The 19,670-nt window shown below is 39.4% G+C and overlaps 1 protein-coding gene across 2 annotated transcripts in view; it reads left to right on the forward strand.

The window, feature by feature from the left end:
• Nucleotides 1-19,670, forward strand: part of eml3 (EMAP like 3) — an 82,430-nt gene that overhangs the window by 26,852 nt on the left and 35,908 nt on the right. The window contains exons 2-4 of one of the 2 annotated variants that reach the window (XM_022678258.2): nucleotides 7,852-8,028; nucleotides 14,203-14,314; nucleotides 18,159-18,620. In XM_022678258.2, coding sequence (XP_022533979.2) covers nucleotides 7,852-8,028; nucleotides 14,203-14,314; nucleotides 18,159-18,620 — 751 coding nt within the window. The remainder of the gene's footprint in view (nucleotides 1-7,851; nucleotides 8,029-14,202; nucleotides 14,315-18,158; nucleotides 18,621-19,670) is intronic. The other variant, XM_022678259.2, reaches the window with a different exon arrangement.

Consider the following 19,670-nt stretch of genomic DNA (forward strand, 5'->3'; position numbering starts at 1 on the left):
CTCCTCCCCTCTGCCAGGGATCTGAAAATGGGCCGTGGTTGGGTCTTCCAACATGATAACGACCCTTAACATACAGCAAAGGCAACAAAGGATTGGCTCAAGAAAAATCACATTAAGGTCATGGAGTGGCCCAGCCAGTCGCCAGACCTCAATCCGATCGAAAATCTATGGAGGGAGCTGAAGGTCAGAGTTGCCAAGCGACAGCCCACCAACCTTCATGATTTAGAGAGGATCTGCAAAGAAGAGTGGGCCAAAATTCCCCCTGGTGTGTGTGCTAAACTTGTGGTTAACTACAACAAACGTCTCACCGCTGTGCTTGCAAACAAAGGCTTTGCCACTAAGTATTGAGTGTGTTTGGCAAGAGGGATCAAATACTTATTTTCCTCATTGAAATACAAATTAATTAAAATATATTCTTTACAATTATATTCTGGATTTTTGTCTTGATATTCTGTCTCTCCATGTTAGAATATATCTACCATTAAAAGTGCAGAAGGATAGTGTCTTTATTAGTGGGCAAACAAAGAAAATCAGCAAGGGATCAAATACTTCTTGGACTCACTGTATATATGTACAATTTGGCATCATCATGATTGAGAGAATTGTCTTGCAGTATATTTTGTATATATTTATATATACATGATGGCTTGTTATCATCCATCTTCCTCTGGATTATATTCCAGAGGTTTTTCATTTGGTAAAATCGAAGAAACTCATACATTTTAAGTGGTCTCTTATCTAAAAAAAATACAAATTTGCGACATTGTACATCCTAACATGGAACCGACACCCAGAAGATCTTGAATGTGCTACAAATGTAGCAGTTTTTATATCCAAGTAGTACCCAAATCAGACTATACAAATTTAGCCCAATTTTGACCCGATTTTGTCAGAGCCGACAAATTGCCTATGTCTGATCAGAATTTCAGTGTCGTGGGCAACAAGTAACATGAAGTATTACATAGTCAAAGAGCAGTCATTTGGCGTGAGCAACGCCGTGCGACCGCTCGACTAATAGACTAGCATGTAATTTTTTTTTTTTTGTATTTTATCACCTAGTTTGATATTCTCGTGCTCTTCCTCCGCGATGACCTACAAACTCATGCAAGGATGTGGAAGATGATTGTTTGGTAACTAAGATATAGTGTTGCCATTTTCCAGAGTAAGACACAAAACGAAGATAACTGCTTAATCTGACAGAATTAACATCGTTAGAGACAAAAATCTTGTGTAGTCTAAGCTTTGAATAACACAGTTGACAGCTGAGCTCTACAGACTGCATGTGTTGTTTTTTATGTACCTTCCTTTAGACTGCTAGCTGTTACTTTGTAAACCTATTTTTGTTGTATTTTATTAATATTTTTATTTCTATATTACCTGTTTATCTCTTTGTTCATCTTTAAATATTTTACTTTATTCTCAAGTACTTTAAAAGATGTGCTAAATCAAGAACCTTGGAGTTGTAAAACCCTGCTTCAGAAAACCGTTAGCTGGTTGTGTTACTGGTTTTAAAGCGTTGTTTTGTTGGGTTTTGGACTTATTCAGAGCTGACCTGCTCAGGTAGCAGAGAGGACGGATTTCAAAGAGTCTTTTGTTAGAGAAAAGCAGTGGATCTGTGTGTGTGTGCATGTGTTTGTAACTAGCCTTAAATGCTAGTGCCAGCACTGAGATTCAGGAGGACAGATTGTGATTTGGAATCAGCAAATTCTTTGTGTGTGTGTGTGTGTGTATTTGTGTGTGTATTTGTGTGTGTGTGTGTGTGTGTGTGTGTGTGTGTGTGTGTGTGTGAGTGCTAGTCTCAAATGTTTCAGCAAATTCTTTGTTTCTGTGAGTGTGTGTGTGAGAGAGAGAGAAAGAGAGAGAGAGAGAAAGAGGCTGTGTAGAAAGACTTGTTTTCATGTTGTAAACACCAGTCTGAAGGAGTGCAGACAGTCCTATATTGTGATTCTGTAAGGCTGGATATTTTGGTGCATTCCTTGTCCCACTTTAGCTCCAAAATGTAGACAGTGCCGCTTTTACCGGTCTGCTTAATTACTGTGTAGTTACTGAAAAGTATTTTTGACACAGCTAGGTAGTGTTTACCAACCCTGCACTTTCTACCATGATTTCCTGTATTGTACTGCAGACAAAGTCAAGTTTCCGATGCCTCCGTGCATTCCAGCTTTCTTAAACTCTGGAAAAAAATAAGAGACTACTTAATGATAATGTTCTTCCTTGATTTTACCAAATTTAAAACCTCTGGAATATAATCAAGAGGAAGATGGATGATCACAAGCATCAAACCAAGCTGAACTGCAAAAAAATTTGCACTAGGAGTGGCATAAAGTTATCCAAAAGCAGTGTGTAAGACTGGTGGAGGAGAACATGCCAAGATGCATGAAAACTGTGATTTCTGAACTATTAAAACTTCATGAAAATGAACTTGAATTTGTACTTGTTTTCTTTGCATTATTTTAAGTCTGTAAGCTCTGCATCTTTTTTGTTATTTCAGCCATTGCTCATTTTCTGCAAATAAATTCTCTAAATGACAGTATTTTTATTTGGATTTTTTTCAGAAATGTTGTTTTTAGTTTATAGAATAAAACAACAATGTTAATTTTACTAATTACCTTTTTACTTTTACCTATAAATAGCAAAATCAGAGAAACTGTAATAATGTATAATGGATGTTACATTATTATAATAATGTATATGATAATGTAAAATATAATGTATCAGGAATGCTACAAATCTAAGTGGTGCACCAGTGTTTTCCACTGCCTACATAGTAATATGCCAGAAAATAGACTGTGCAAGGTGCAAGACAGCACTGAGCATCGCAACATGCCTTGCTCAGGGTGTACAATAGAGCCAGTTGACTTAAATCAATCAGAAACCTGGAGAGCTTTGTCATACCCCTGCTACAAAGCATACAGAAGAGATTTAACTGAATGACAACTGAAACATTTACACTTTCGCACTTTTCATTGTTTTATATTTTGATTAAATATGATTTTAGCAAAATTATCATGTTACACTACTAGCATAAGTATTTTAATTTTAATTTTATTTTGTAATATAGTTCATTAACAAAAAGTATGCCTATCATTCTGTGTTAAACAATGTGACTCATGTAACTCAACCACTATGTTTTATGAAATCTTGTAGTGTGCTCACACTTGCGGTGGTTCTTGTGGCGTTTTCAGTAAACCACATTTTGAAGCAAAAGTTTGCCAAAACATCTGCTTTCACCCTTAGACAAAATGTGTCAATCATTGGATCTTTGTTTCTTCAGGTTTTCACTGAAGCTATAAATCTAATGCAGATAACATACTTTAGTAATGATTTGCTGACATCTATTTCCAGAAATTATTGCAATAAAGTATGAAATAATTCCTATTCTAAGACTGTTTTACACTACTAATGCAAAATGCTAAAATAATACTATAATAATACAAAGAGCAAAAAGTTTAAATTATTAAGAATACTTGGACACACATGAATGTTCCTTACTAGTGTCGCATAATGCTTCTTATAATTCAGTGCACCTTATAATGCAAAAAATACGGTAATAAAATAAAAATAAAATTAAAAGACTAAATAACAATGGTTCAGTATTTGCTATTCAGACAAATGTTTTACTTTGTCAAATTTTTGTTTACATTTTTTATTTTTTTTATTTTGATTAATCCCTATTTAAAAAATAATTTAAAAAGATTTCACCAGATGTTGACAAATCAACATGTCATGATATTAGTATTTCACTCGGTGTATTACAAATTGGAATAAAATAAATGATTATGGGTGAACATGTCATAGACAATGAGAATAATGCAAATTGACCTTTTGTATCAAGCATGTTGCAGCATTATGTGTTTGATTCATTTATCTTATTCTTGTGACTATTGCACATGTCTGCATTACGTTAAAAAAGCTCTGATTGGTGCTAATTGTTGTATGTAAACCAGCCTCTGGAAACCAAACTGGTTCAGGTTGTCAGGCCAGTTAATTACATTTAATTACATACAATTGCATACTAACCTGTCATTTTAAGCAATTTGTGTTTTTTACAGTGTATCTCAGTCAGTAAATGGGGTTAAACTGAGGAGAACCCACAGCGGTTTAATGAAATTCATAGCGTAACAAAACAAGCTGACAATAGAAAGTGATAGAATCACAGCGGAGGGGCGAGTCTGCTAGGAACAGTCAGGGTTGGGTTGAGTGGAGGAGTTTGTGTTGGAAAGCACCAAATGTGTGACAGAGCTCTGCTAGTTTGGTTGGTTCATGCGAGGAACACCACCACACCTAGGAAAAGTCAGTTGGGAGTGGTGCTTGCAGTAGGAGACACTGTGTTGCTGCTACTTTCCTTATGTCGTTTTTTTTGTAATTTTTTTTTACTTTATATTTGTGCATTTTAGTGCTGATATTTTTTTATTTATGCTGAAGTTTTATATAGCTTTCAGATATATAAAAAAAAAAATTATGTCTTTTTATATTGTGTAAGAAGCATCATAGTGATGGGTAGGGCTGCAACGTTTTTTCAATATAATTGACAATGTTGATTATAAAAATATGTTGACTCCAAATTTTAGTTTCGACTAATATATATTTTTAATGACAGCACCACAGAGTGATAGGGACAGAAATACAGAGGGAGAGAGATAATTAAGCTCACAGTTTACACTCAGCATGTTTTGTGTCTTTAAAAGTCATGTGACCGAGAAAGACAAAAAACTCACTGGTCTCACTGGTCCTTCTGGGTCCAGGAGACATAATATACAAAACAAATCACAATTAAACATGAATCGTAATTGCTAAATTGCTGTATAACTAAATATTGTTTTAGCTCTCAGTGATTCAGTTGTTCTTCTGTATGTATTAGGTAATGTCTCACAAGGCTTGTCTTCAACCCGTAGCAACTCAGGTTCATTGTGTATTTTATCTCTGCTGGTTCTATATGGGCATAGTAATATCATTCTTGCTGCTGTATTCTGCATTATCCGCAGTTTAATTTGATGTGTTTTGCTGCATTTGACCACACTACTGGACAGTAATCTAGAATAGATAATACTCATACTATTACTAATATGCCCATTTCAATACATTTAACCCATTAAAATCTAATGTCTATTGTAACAGCTAAGAGTCGTATTTTGGTATATAGTTAATGTTGAGTTGGTATTGATAGATATTTAATACAGAATTTTCACAATATATTACTGTCTAATATTTATTGTATCCTATGGTATTTTGTGCATCAATAAACATATATAATAATACTGCCAGAGCTACTTGTATGAATGTTCAGACAAAACATTTATCTTACTAATGGGAATGTTTGGGACTATTTGTTATTGCAAATGTCAACTAATGGCCTGCGTTGCAATTAGCAATGTTTTATTATCTGTCAGCGCCTTTAAACTGAAAAAGTAAAAAGTATTATGTGACGCAATAAGGCTATAAGACCAATACTCATATACTAGAACAGTTGATATTTACTCAACTGGCTGGAATTATACAGAACTAACCGAACTGCCCCATTTTCTCTAATTGCCACAGGTGGTGAAAAGGTTTTGTGGGTAATTACCTTGGAAAAATACTCAAACGGTAATACCAAATGTTGTTGATAAGCTTAGTCATAAGCAGAAGTCAGACTTCAGCGACTGAAACAGATGTTTCTCTGTTTTAGTGTAGATTTACACACTAGTGGAAAAACCAGGGCTGTGGTTTGAGGAACAATAACAAAAACTGGAATTTAACTGTATTTAGCAAGAATTAAACAAAAATAAACATCTTTAGCTGTCCCAGATTAGATATTACCATGCAAAATCTGGAGATATGAGGAGCCAACTTTTGTACATGTGCTGCCTTGGCCTTATATGTGTTTAATATACAGTAATTGCTGAAAGTTTTCCAGAAAAGAAAGTATTTCTTACAAAAAATTGGAAAACCATTGCATAATTTTACACAAAACTCCAAAAATGGGCGGAAATTATTGGAACCTTTTCAAAATTATGGTACTATTAGGTTTGCATAGTAGGTGATGGGTCTTCCAGCAGGACAATGACCCAAACATACTACAAAAAGCACCCAGAGGACTCTGAGTGGTCCAGCAGACTAAAGCCACTATGAACAGGAGATTGCTGGTTGCCAGTGATCTCTGGTCATGCTGCTTGCCAGCAAGCACAATTGCCCATGCTCTTTCTGGGTAAGTGGGTGGCGTTCTCTTCCCACATCACTCACAAGGTGATATTGGTCTGTGCAGGCGTCTGTTTACCAATATATATGTGCTGGGTCACTGTGCTTTCCTCCGAGTGCGCTGTGATGCTACTCAGTGATGCTGCATCAGCAGCAGGTAGAAAAGAGGCGAAGACTGACTTCTCATGTATCGGAGGAGGCATATGCTGGTCTTCACCCTCCTTGTTTTGGGGCTTCACTAGTGATAAGGGGAGTGCAGCTGAGTGGGTGTGATAATTGGCATAGCTAAATTGGTATAACACAACATGTGTAATTGCAGTTATTGTTATGGGAGAAATACATAATTACCATGATTGAAGTGTCTCCATTTTTGTCGATTTTATGTTTACTATATAATTTGAACCTGCAAACTGTTGCTTACACTGTGTCAAAAAAAATCTTGAATAACTGACCGATAGAAATACTTAAAAATGACCTGAAATACTCTTTTTGCATTGACTTCCATTGAAAGTTTAGAAGAGTTTTTCTTTCTCGTATAAAGTGGCTGTTTTGGAGCCCCTTTTTTTATTGGACAGTAACAATATATACAGTATGTTCAGGTTTAGGGGGATGGAGATAAAGTCAGTTAAGCAAGGACTTTGAGACAAACCAATGAGATAAATTTGTTTTGCTTCTCTGTGTCAGTGGCTGAGGTGGAAAGAAGATGTCTTTTCTCCTCAAGTACCATTAATAATATCATATGATAACCATTTATTTTCATACCATAAACTACCATGAAACTGGTTACTTTTGTTTACCTTATCCTGGTAACTGTAATCTTAACTATGGACAGTCTCTGTATCCTATAGATCAGGGGTCACCAACCTTTTTGAACCTGATAGCTACTTCTTGGGTACCAATTAATGCGAAGGGCTACCAGTTTGATACACACTCATGAAATTACAACTTTTCTCAATTTACCTTTATATGTTATTATTAATAATTAATGACATTCATCTATGTGAAGACACATATCAATATGCAACACTATTTTTATAAATCTCTGCAATTGTTTACATTTTATATTATATTATATTTTAATATAATATTACATATTATATTACATTATATTGTATAATATATAAACTATAGGCTATCTCTAAGCTAATATTAATCTAATATAATCTAAAATTACACCAATGCAACTGTGATTTAAAAAAAAAAAGAATAGCAACAAAAATGCTATTTTTAGACCAGGTCTGCGGGCTACTCATAAGGTCCTTGCGGGCTACCTGGTGCCCGCGGGCACCATGTTGGTGACCCCTGCTATAGATCATAATCATATATTACATCAACCTTATATAGAATTAGTCAGTTTGTATTGTGGTCACCATAGTTATTGAATTATAAGCCTTTGTCTGAAGTAAGGATGATTTTTTATGGGGTTAATAGTCCCTGACTCTCTGCGGGTGATGTAATAAGTGTGTCGGCTGATGGTCTTTGCAGTGTCCTCTTTGGCTGGCTTTCATGGAGCTGTTTTAATGTTCTGGACGTGGTTTCCAGAACCAGTGAATCACCGTAAGAATATCACCCTGACCATCCACTGACATCTTATAATCTTCATAACGAGGAGTTTGGGAAGCCAGGTGCTGACTGGTTTTGTTTGTGTGTGTGTGTGTGTGTGTGTGTGTGCAGATGATGTGTCGGCTGGGAGCAGTGCAGAGTTTCCAGACAGGCTCTCTCTCATGGAGGTGCGGCTGCAGGCGCAAGAAGATGAGATCACATTGCTCAAGTCCTCATTGGCAGATGCTTTACGCAAGCTCCGTCTCCACGACCAGCAGATCCCACTACTTAAGCAGCAGCTAATTGCCGGTAAGATCATTGTGTGTGAGTTTGTTCCCACTAACAATCATATGTTTGAATTCACCCCCTTATTTTCTTTCTTTCTTTTTTTTTTATTTGACTAACTTACTTATTTTACTGACCTCAGATGGTACCACTGGTGGACCCTGGTGGTAGTCCTCTCTACAGTTACTTTCTATGGTGCCCCTTCATGCAATAAATTCTAATGATGTGCCCTCTAGATCTAAAATTTTGATAATGTGTCTAAATGAGTGCCCATCTATGGGCGCCCTTCAGCCTTTCTAATGATGCATTTTAAGGCAACATTACTACACAGAGTCCCAAATGGTGCCCTGTGTTTTAATAACAATACGAGCGGGCACACTACAAGAGCAAACAGGAACTGAAGCTACACCAGACTGCGCATTTTACTCCATTTTAACTGCAGCTACGCTGTAAGAGCAACAGCAAACGCGCTTTTCAGCGCGCTTTTTCGGACAAGGCTGAGCGATTCTCACTTGAGCAGGGCGAGGCAAACCCCCTCATTCACACATTCCCTGTCTACACGCCTCAGGGGCGTTACTCACGCTTTAAAAGACAGTCTGGTGGAGCTGATTTCCTAAATAAGAGCGGGCACACTACGAGAGCAAACAGGAACTGAAGCTACACCAGACTGCGCTTTTTACTCCATTTTAACTGCAGCTACGCTGTAAGAGCAACAGCAAACGCGCTTTTCAGTGCGCTTTTTCGGACAAGGCTGAGCGATTCTCACTTGAGCGGGGCGTGGCAAACCCCCTCATTCACACATTCTCTGTCTACACACCTCAGGGGCGTTACTCACGCTTTAAAAGACAGTCTGGTGGAGCTGATTTCCTAAATAAGAGCGGGCACACTACGAGAGCAAACAGGAACTGAAGCTACACCAGACTGCGCTTTTTACTCCATTTTAACTGCAGCTACGCTGTAAGAGCAACAGCAAACGCGCTTTTCAGCGCGCTTTTTCGGACAAGGCTGAGCGATTCTCACTTGAGCGGGGCGTGGCAAACCCCCTCATTCACACATTCTCTGTCTACACACCTCAGGGGCGTTACTCATGCTTTAAAAGACAGTCTGGTGGAGCTGATTTCCTATATCGCCCGCACCTGCGCGCAAATTCAGACTCCTATGTCGTCACTCACACTCGCCGAGGCGTCAGCCGAAGGCGTCAGCTGTTGTGTGAAGACCTAACTCGGGTAAAGACCTAACTCGGGTAAAGGCCTAACTCGGGTAAAGACCTGCGAGTCTACCTGCGCGAGTCCACCGAGCAAGGCCACTGACAAGGCAGCCCGTCCTACTGCCTCACAAAATGTGCTCCCATCACATTCCTGTCATCTCCGGTACGCACAGAAGGCGTAAAAACACACATAGGCGCCAGGACCATACTAACCTGCGTCCTCTTAAGCAAGCCACGCCCACTACTACCTCATTCTCTGTTGGGCTGTGGAACTGCCAGTCGGCGGTTAATAAAGCAGATTTCATCGCCTCTTATGCAAATCATCTCTCACTACAACTACTGGCACTGACTGAAACCTGGATTAAACCTGAAAACACTGCTACTCCGGTGGCACTTTCAAATAATTATTCCTTTACCGATACTTCTCGTCACTCAGGACGAGGAGGTGGAACTGGCCTATTGCTCGCGAATGGCTTAAAATACACTCCACTATTACCTGCAAACTCATACAACTCGTTCGAGTATCATGCCACACTGGTTAATACTCCATCAAAACTTACTGTCGTTGTCATCTACCGTGCTCCTGGACAAATGGGCGAGTTCACGCATGAACTTGACATGCTACTGTCTTCTATCCCCGAGCAAGATTGCCCCATGCTCATTCTAGGGGATATGAACATCCACCATGACAGTACCAGCTTCACAGACTTCTCATCCCTCATGCAGTCTTTCGATCTGGAGCAGGTCCCCAGCCCCCCAACACATAAAGCTGGCAAACATCTAGACCTGATCTTCACTCGTAACTGTGACACCGACTCTTTAACTGTCACTCCTCTACACCTCTCAGACCACTTCTTCATGCAACTCAACGTTCGCATTTCGAAAAAACCCACAGCTACTCCTACTATGGTCTCGTTCCGCCGAAATCTTCGAGATCTCCCAGCAGACCAGTACACCTCGCTGGTGACTGACAATATGCCTCCATTAGGCTCATTTTCATCACTCAATGTTAATGATGCCACTGATACTCTTTGCTCCACATTAAGCTCCTGTTTGGACGACCTCTGTCCTCAAACATCTCAAGCCATTAAACCAAGCAAACCGCAGCCATGGCTCAAAAATGACACGCTCAGGGAACTACGCTCCAAACTCAGAGCTGCTGAAAGAAAATGGCAAAAAAAGCAAAACCAGACAGACCTAAAAAACTACCAACTGCTCCTGGCTTCTTTTTCAGCCAGCCTCACTGCTGCTAAAGCTGAATTCTATCACAAAAAAATCAGCTCCCTCACAGACTCCCGGAAACTATTTGCTACATTCAAAACACTACTCAACCCTCCACCTCCTCCTCAGGCTACCTGCCTTACGGCTGAAGCTCTTGCCTCATTCTTTACTGGGAAAGTGGCAGCTATCAGCAGACAGTTTACTGATGCGACATGTAGCAGTCCTACATCATGCTCTGCTGCCCGGTATCCCTATACCGAAGGCGTCGCTTTCTCCTCGTTCGCTCCTCTCACTGAGAACGAGACACTGGCTCTCCTAACGCGTAGCCGTCCTACTATGTGTCCACTTGACCCGATTCCTTCAGACCTTCTGCAAACCATTGCACCTGCAATCATTCCGGCTATTACTCACACGATCAATGCCTCTTTAACATCTGGTGTGTTCCCGACTGCTTTTAAACAAGCACAGGTCACACCACTGCTTAAAAAGCCTTCTCTCAACCCCGCCCAGGTTGATAACTACAGACCGGTCTCACTACTGCCTTTTCTTTCTAAAACATTAGAAAGAGCAGCTCTCAATCAAGTCTCTGGCTTCCTCACCCAAAATGACCTCCTGGACCAGAACCAATCTGGTTTCAAGAAAGGGCACTCTACTGAGACGGCTCTGTTGTCTGTGACAGAAGCGTTAAAAACTGCTAGAGCTGCAGGACAGTCCTCAGTGCTCATTCTGCTGGACCTCTCGGCTGCTTTCGACACAGTCAACCATGACTTCCTCCTAACTATACTCTCGAACATGGGGATCTCAGACAATCGTACCTCACTGGGTGCTCGTTCAGGGTGTCATGGCAAGGACGGCTGTCCCCAGCCCACTCGTTACCCACTGGGGTTCCCCAGGGTTCGGTACTGGGACCTCTTCTCTTCTCAATATACACCACCTCTCTAGGTCGGGTTATCCGCTCACATGGTTTTTCCTACCACTGCTTTGCTGACGACACTCAGCTATACCTGTCGTTCTCACCAGATGATCACTCAATCTCTGCACGAATATCACAGTGTCTCTCAGACATATCCGCATGGATGAAGGAACATCACCTCCAACTAAACCTCTCAAAGACTGAACTTCTGGTCATACCAGCAAAACCTTCTATTCAACACAACTTTGCCATAACCATCGACTCTCTCTCTCTCTCTCACCGACAAAGGTTGCTAGGAACCTGGGTGTCATGGTTGATGACCAACTCTCCTTCACGCACCATGTGGCCTCAGTTGCTCGATCCTGCCGCTTTGCGCTTTACAACATCGGAAAAATTCGACCGTTTCTGACGCAACAGGCCACCCAACTCCTGGTACAAGCTGTGGTAATCTCACGCCTCGACTACTGCAATGCCGTACTAACTGGCCTCCCGGCCTGTGTAGTAAAACCACTACAGATGATTCAGAATGCAGCAGCACGTTTGGTCTTCAACCAACCAAAACGGGCACATGTCACTCCGCTGCTCATTGAGCTCCACTGGCTACCGGTTGCTGCTCGCATCAAATTCAAAGTGCTTACAATCGCCTACAAGGTGATGACAGTACAGGCTCCTTCCTACCTGCACTCGCTCATGAAGGCTTACTCTACCTCCCGGCCGCTGCACTCCTCCAATGAACGTCGCCTCGCCCACTACCAGATCAGGAGAATCTCTCGCTATCTTTAAGAGACTCCTGAAGACAGAGCTCTTCAAAGAGCACTTACTCTCCTAACACCTCTAACAAACTAACTAATTCTAACCTCATCTCCTTCTTCCTCTTCTCTACTCCTCTATCCCATTATTTCCCTCTGACCTCCTTAAGGCCCTATCTATAGATGCTTTATTTTTAACTTCTATTATTTTTGTACTTAACCTCTTCTATTATTTGCGCTTCAATATTGTAAGTTGCTTTGGACAAAAGCGTCTGCCAAATGTAATGTAATGTAATGTAATGTAAAACAATACGGGATGTGGTTTTGTATAGTGATAAAGATGATACAATAAGTGCTCATTTAGGTGGTCCTTTAATGAAGAAGTGACCCATCAGCAGAGTAAATTAGTAGGTGTGTGGAAAATGCATTTTTATTATTATTATTATAAATAAATAAATTGTATTTAATTTTTGCCCTTCAAGCAGCATAAGTCCATCACTGAATGGTAAAAAGTAAAGTGACATAAACTGTATAAAATAAAAGACAAAGGGCCCTATTTTAGTCCTTCTTTGTGTGTAATGAGAGTAACCTGTGTCGGCAAGATATCAATAAACGTCTGACTGTTGAGTGTTGTCAGGGATCAGGGATCAGATCAGTCAGTGGCACACCTGTGTTTTCCGTTGCCAAGATAGCAATATGGCAGAAATGTACCTCAACACACCTCACTTCCAGACCACCACACCCGTCAGTGAAGATATATTTGTAAACGTCTATGCTATGTTAACGGCGTGAGTGCAAAGTGTGAAATCGACTGTTGGTGCTGTGTTAGCAAAGAGCATCGCCTCATTGTGTGTAAGGAAGGACCCTTTTTTTTATATAATTTTATTTCTGATTTTTCCCCCTTTTTCTCCCAATTTGGATATCCAATTGTCCCTATCACCGGTGACGCCCGCGACCCTTGGAGGATGCGGACGAGCACACGCCTCCTCCGACACGTGCTGCGGATGAATCATTGCCTGAGCGGCTAGCGCGCTCGGAGGAAAGCACAGCAGCTAGGTTCCGATTCATCCGCTCACAGACGCCTCGTGCCGCCCAGCGTCACCTTGAGTGTGATGGGGAGAGAGCGCCATCTACCCACCCCAGGGGGAGCAGAGCCAATTTTGCTCCCCCTAAGCGCCGGCTGATGGCAAAGCTGCATGAGCGGGGGTTCGAACCTGCGACCTCCCGCCCATAGTGGCAGAGCACTAGACCGCTGGACCACCCGGCACCCCAAGGAAGGACCCTTTGTCTATATTAAAACAGTGTTGAGGCAGACTGTGCTATTATGCTCTCTACCACAGTATTTTTTAAAGGTCATATTTCCACTGTTAATCACTTAACTAATTTGTTCAGTTGTCCATCATTTCTCCCAGTGCACATCAAAAATGTTCAGAGGCAACATAAATGTTTTTTTTACTGGTACTTATTATAATATCGCTTTTTAATAATAGTTTTAAAAATACTCTTAAAAATCTGGCTTGAGAAATGCTGCACATTTTTTATGTCAAGTTTATTTGTGTATTTTCGTGTTGAAAAATATGTTTTGAACAAAAGTGAGCATGTATGTCATTGAATATTATTAGTCAACTTCTTATATTACATTATATGTTATATGATTCTTGAAAATTGACGTTGACTTACTAAAAAATAACGATATTCTTGGTGATATGACAAAACACTGAATTAAAAAAATATTTGAAGAATACACTACAAAAGGCAACAAAATGAATGTTAAATTTTATACAATATGATATGGCATACAAATACAAGAATTTTATCAGATTTGTAACAGAAACAGTCAATGATCCAGAATGTCATGATACTAAATAATGCACTCCATATATCTCCATATATCCAGAAAATAAATAATACTGGAAAGATATAATCTGTCTCTAGTAGATATATAATGAGAAATGAGAACAGTGTGATTTTTTTATTAGGGGTGGGTGATATGGCAAGACCTTTTAGGGTATAATATCGTTCACAATATTCAGAAATGTTGGATATATTATTGCATACAATACGATATGGCACACTCCTAATGTGTAAAGTGTGTGTGTGTGTCCCAGTGAACCCTGGTGCAGCCCGGGTGTTGAATCAGTCCTTCTGCATTGATGGATACTCCAAACCCTGTAGACACTCCACCAGCTCTCTGGATGGTCTCCATCACCCAGTGAACAGGTACTCATGCACTTTCTTTTTTAACATTTTAATCCTAATTCAAAGAACCCTTTCCCCTGGAACGTGTCTCTTCATGTACACTAAGAAAAACCACCATGTCATTCTATGAGAGTAGTTCTATGAGACTTATTTGAGACATATCTGTTTATACAAAATACAGTCAGAAACATATGTGTATAATGTGAATTATCTGAACTTATTATTCCACTAGGGTCACATCTGTGACACTGGCTTTTAAATTAATAACTTGCAGCATGAAATCAGTTTGTTTGAAGTCAGAACTGCTGATCAGCAGCCATGGTCTTACAAAAGCTTCTTTCTGTAACACCTGGAGATCCTCAGCGATTGCTCAAGTAGTGTTGAAGTGAAGTTGTGAGAAGTGCAAGGCGCCCGCCCACACATTCAGTACAACAAAGAAACGGCACAACATTCCTTGGCACATTCAGAGCCCGGGACAACTGAACGACTTCCAGCAAAAGAAGGAGAGCGAGGGAAAATTGTGCACCATGTGACCTTGGTTTCTCATAGCTGCTCAGTTAGTGGTGTTTCTGGCTTGCTTGGTTTGGAAGGAAATGCCACCTTTTTGTGAGCGATACTCAGTGTGCTTTAAGGAGAGGAGACAGGGGAGAGCGACTAACTATTAAGCTGGTTTTTTTAACCTTTTTCCAGCAAATTCAATGTACGTACAGTGTCTTGCAAAAGTATTCACACCCCTTGAACCTTTCCACATGTTGTCACCTTACAACCACAAATTTAAATGTATTTTATTGAGATTTAAAGTGAAAGACCAGCACAAAGTGTTGCATTATTGTGAAGTGGAACGAAAAAGATACATGGTTTTCAAAATTTTGATGATGCTGTTTGTTCACTAGTGTTCTCTAAAAAACCACTGAGGTTGATACAGAACAGCTGTTTTTTTTTTGCTGAGACTAAATTACACACAGCTGCACTCTATTAACTAATTAAGTGACTTCTGAAGGCAGTTAATTGCACTGGATTTTATTCAGGGGTTTTAGAGTAAAGGGGGCTGAATACTTCTGCAAGTCAAACTTTTCAGATTTTTATTTTCTAATTTTTTTTAATAACCATGTATATTTTTAGTTCTACGTCACACTTATGCAGTACTTTGTGTTTGTCTATCACTTAAAATCTCAATAAAACATTTAAGCTTGTGGTTGTAAGGTGACAAAATGTGGAAAAGTTCAAGGGGTATGAATATTTTTGCAAGGCACTGTAAATTAAAACATTAAAAAAAATTCAAACTAAAGCATACACACCCTAAAGAAATAATTAATTCAACACATTTAATGCAAACATTGAATAATCACTTCAGCTGTTGTTTTAAATACACAGTCTGAATTTGAGCATTTCTTCAGAGAGCCACATAAATGTAACCAGATTCTGTAGAATCAGGTTACAGACGCTTGTTATGTTCAACTTGTCAAAGACACTCGATTTATGGCTTTGTTCCATAAACATAGAACTGCCTAATTTAGGACATAATTGGTGTTTTAAGTCCTACATCATATAGCCCTGAGGGTTTCACATCATTGAGCTCATTTAAAGTGATTTAATGTGATAAACCAAAGACAACTCGTAAATCAAGAGTGAGGTGTTTTGTTTTGTTTTATAGACTGTTTTACATAAAACGGTTCACTCTGTAATTGAAACTCTGGATTAGTTGACTTGCTTGTTTTCCCTCAGAGCATGAGACACCACGAGACGCGTTCTGGAGTCTTATGATCAGTGTGGGAGATGATTTCTAGCCTTGTGTCCACTTGAAGCCTGTTAGCGGCACACTCACTGTTCATAGAGTCACAGTCAGTGTTGCATCAACAGGCATGGCTGGAGAATAAGTAAAAATTATTCATTTGGCTGTAAAGAGTCATATTTGTGTAGAAAAATGCCGGTATGCACTAAAATACTGCATACTGTTGAGAGGACACAATAAAGCTGCAAAGAATAATTCTAAAATTTAAATTCTGTTGGACATGAGATAAAATAATATATCTATATATATCTTGTCATGACTTGGTCATGAACAAGGCCCTCATTTTTTTAATTTATTTTTTTGTTTTGCAAACTACCTCAAGATGATACACATCACACACAGTCAGTGGCTCACTACTAAACAGCTTTTTTCTATATAACCCTGCAAAAAAGAAAAAAAGAAACTCTTTTGGATGCGCATAACTATGGTTTTTTTTTTTTACTTTTTAACATTTCTTTTGTACATTTATGAATAAATATAAATATTGTTCTACAAACATTCAAAGCGCTGTTTAGTTTTAAACCATATTTTTTTGACCACATTCCTTAGCACCTTCTTCATGGTGTCCAATATCTTTGTTTTTATGAGGTACAATCACCCTATAAAGGGTTAAAATGCTCATGAAAATGTTTTTGTCTCTGTAAGGATAGATTCTGCATTCTGCATTTTTTTCAGAATAAAATATCCAAATACATGTAAATGGAGCTTTAGAGCTTAAGAGAAATAAATTGCAACGGCATTATCTCATTTTTGAAGTTTTTTTTTTACATACTGTATTTTGAACCTTGCAGTTGGTCCTTACAGTGTGTCTAAATATCACAATAAATCGGTAATGAATGTATCAATTGAAATGTTTCAAAAGGACATTTTTCAAAATGAAGCTTAGTTTTTTACTTTTATTACCATCGAACGGTAATAAATGTGATGTTGAGGCTTTGGCATGATAGTGGCAATATATTAATTACTTGAAAAGCTCTCTACACTGAGGTAGATGAGTGTAGTCATATGAGTGTGGTTAACACTGCCTAACACAATGCTGGCGGTGAGAATTGTCAAAATATTTGAAGTATTTTTATGAGCCATTGTGTTTGTATTGTAATTGGCTCTGTAGCCCAGTGCTCGAATTACAGACTTTCCACACAAAACTGTTGGGTTCAGACCCTTCTTGACGGGGGCTTTTTACTGCTCTTATTTAACCCTTACCGTCTTTTACTTCCAATAATTTAAGTATTATCTATTTTATTTATTATATGAATTGTCTAGTGTTATATACAGCTCTGGGAAAAAAATAAGAGACCACTTCAGTTTCTAAAATTTTGCTATTTATACGTATATATTTGAGTAAAATGAACATTGTTTTTTAGTCTATAAACTATGGACAACATTTCTCCCAAATTCCAATATAAAGTATTGTCATTTAGAGCATTTATTTGCAGAAAATGAAAAATGGCTGAAATAACAAAAAGATGCAGAGCTTTCAGACCTCAAATAATGCAAAGAAAACAAGATCATAATTATAAAGTTTTAAGAGTTCAGAAATCAATATTTGGTGGAATAACCCTGGTTTTTAATCATAGTTTTCATGCATTTTGGTATTTTCTCCTCCACCAGTCTTACACACTGCTTTTGGATGACTTTATGCCACTCCTGGTGCAAAAATTCAAGCAGATCACAAGAACCTTGTGATTGCTTCTTTCTCTTGATTATATTCCAGAGGTTTTCAATTTGGTAAAATCAAAGAAACTCATAATTTTTAAGTGATCTCTTATTTTTTCCAGAGCTGTATATCCATCTCAGTCTTAAATCATGGAGTGTTGACATGATTGGTCTTGTCATTAGTTCTTACTTCTAATTGTTTTATCATTAAATTGCAAAGATGATGATGCTAGCCCACTAATAATCAACAGAAATAATTAATTATAGATACCTGTTGTCATTTTTATTCTCCACTATACTTTATATATAGTGTATGAGTAATGAATATATGCAATCTCACATGTATTTTCTATCCAACAGTCAAAGGAATTTTGCTCATCATGCAAATATTACAGATTATCATGTGTGTGTCTTTAGCCATGTCTTAAACTCTGAAAACGGGGAGGGCAGCACAGCCCACTCCGTCCCCACCGTGAAGTCAAGCACAAGTGAAAGCTCGACCCAAACCGACCCCTGGACCCCTGAGCCCACAAGAACGCCACTGGCGCCTTCCAAGAGCCTCTGTCTGGAGGATGCACTTCCAGAGGGGGTTTCCCTCATGGAGGAGGCCCTGAACAAGCTCCACCAGGAGACGCAGGAGGAGGAGAGCACGAACGAGGAGGAGCGAGAGAAGGACCGGAGCTGGCGCTCTTTAGTGGAGGACCCCATCCAGCCCACCACCATCAGAACCCTCCAGCAGCAGCACAGCAAAAGCAGTGAAGAAAGCCAGGGTTCAGCCCCACAAACACCAACCTCCAGCTCGCCAGCGCCCCCTAAAGAGCCTTCCAGCAGCCCCCACAGCGGACCCTTGTCCCCCATAATGGAGAGCGAGAAGACACTGTGCGTGCAAACCGTCGATCACACTGAGCTCATTCTTCCCTGCATGCTCGTCCTGCTTCTGGTTCTTCTAGTTCTAACTCTAACCCTCAACCCTGCACTTACTCTACTGCAGTGCCAAGCAGTACCGCCCGGAGGAGATAGCTGTCCTCCAAGATGCAGTTTAACCCCTTCAGCCCTAACAGTCTGTGTGTGTATCAGCACTTCAGTTACAGATTCATATCTGTTTCATATTAGATGATAGATATATAGGTAGGTGAGGAATTAGGTAGGCAGGTAGGTAGCTAGGTAGCTAGGTAGCTAGGTAGGAAAGGAGGTAGGTAGGTAAGGAGGTAGATAGGTAGGTTGGTAGGTAAGGAGGTAGGTAGGTAAGGAGGTAGGTAGGTAGGTAGGTAGTTAGGTAGGTAAGGAGGTGGGTAGGTAAGGAGGTAGGTAGGTAGGTAAGGAGGTAGGTAAGGAGGTAGGTAGGTAGGTAGTTAGGTAGGTAGCTAGGTAGGTAAGGAGATAGGTAGGTAAGGAGGTAGGTAGGTAGGTAGGTAAGGAGGTAGGTAAGGAGGTAGGTAGGTAGGTAGTTAGGTAGGTAGCTAGGTAGGTAAGGAGGTAGGTAGGTAGGTAGTTAGGTAGGTAGCTAGGTAGGTAAGGAGGTAAGTAAGGAGGTAGGTTGGTAGGTAGGTAGGTAGTTAGGTAGCTTTAATTTCTAATTGAAAAGTTTATGGAATCAAATGTGGATCTTCTATGACATTGCTCAAAGAACCATTGGTCGAACGTTTATTTTTAGGAATTTACTGGTTACTGGTTAAGTATACCAATTATTGTACATATCAATTCAGTCACCTTTATGGTCAAATCAATTGAAATAAAAGATCATTTGTTACATCTACAGTCATGAAATGACAAAATGACAGTCAAAGTGTGCAAAGATAAGGAGAAATATAATGTTGGATTACAATAATTTTTAAGTAGGTAGGTAGGTAGATATAAAATAATTACTCATCGTATCATTGTAGTTGCTAGCAGCAGTTAATTCATACATTTTAAATAACAATAATGTAC

The sequence above is a fragment of the Astyanax mexicanus genome, chromosome 8 (assembly GCF_023375975.1).
Source record: "Astyanax mexicanus isolate ESR-SI-001 chromosome 8, AstMex3_surface, whole genome shotgun sequence".
Taxonomy (NCBI): domain Eukaryota; kingdom Metazoa; phylum Chordata; class Actinopteri; order Characiformes; family Acestrorhamphidae; genus Astyanax; species Astyanax mexicanus.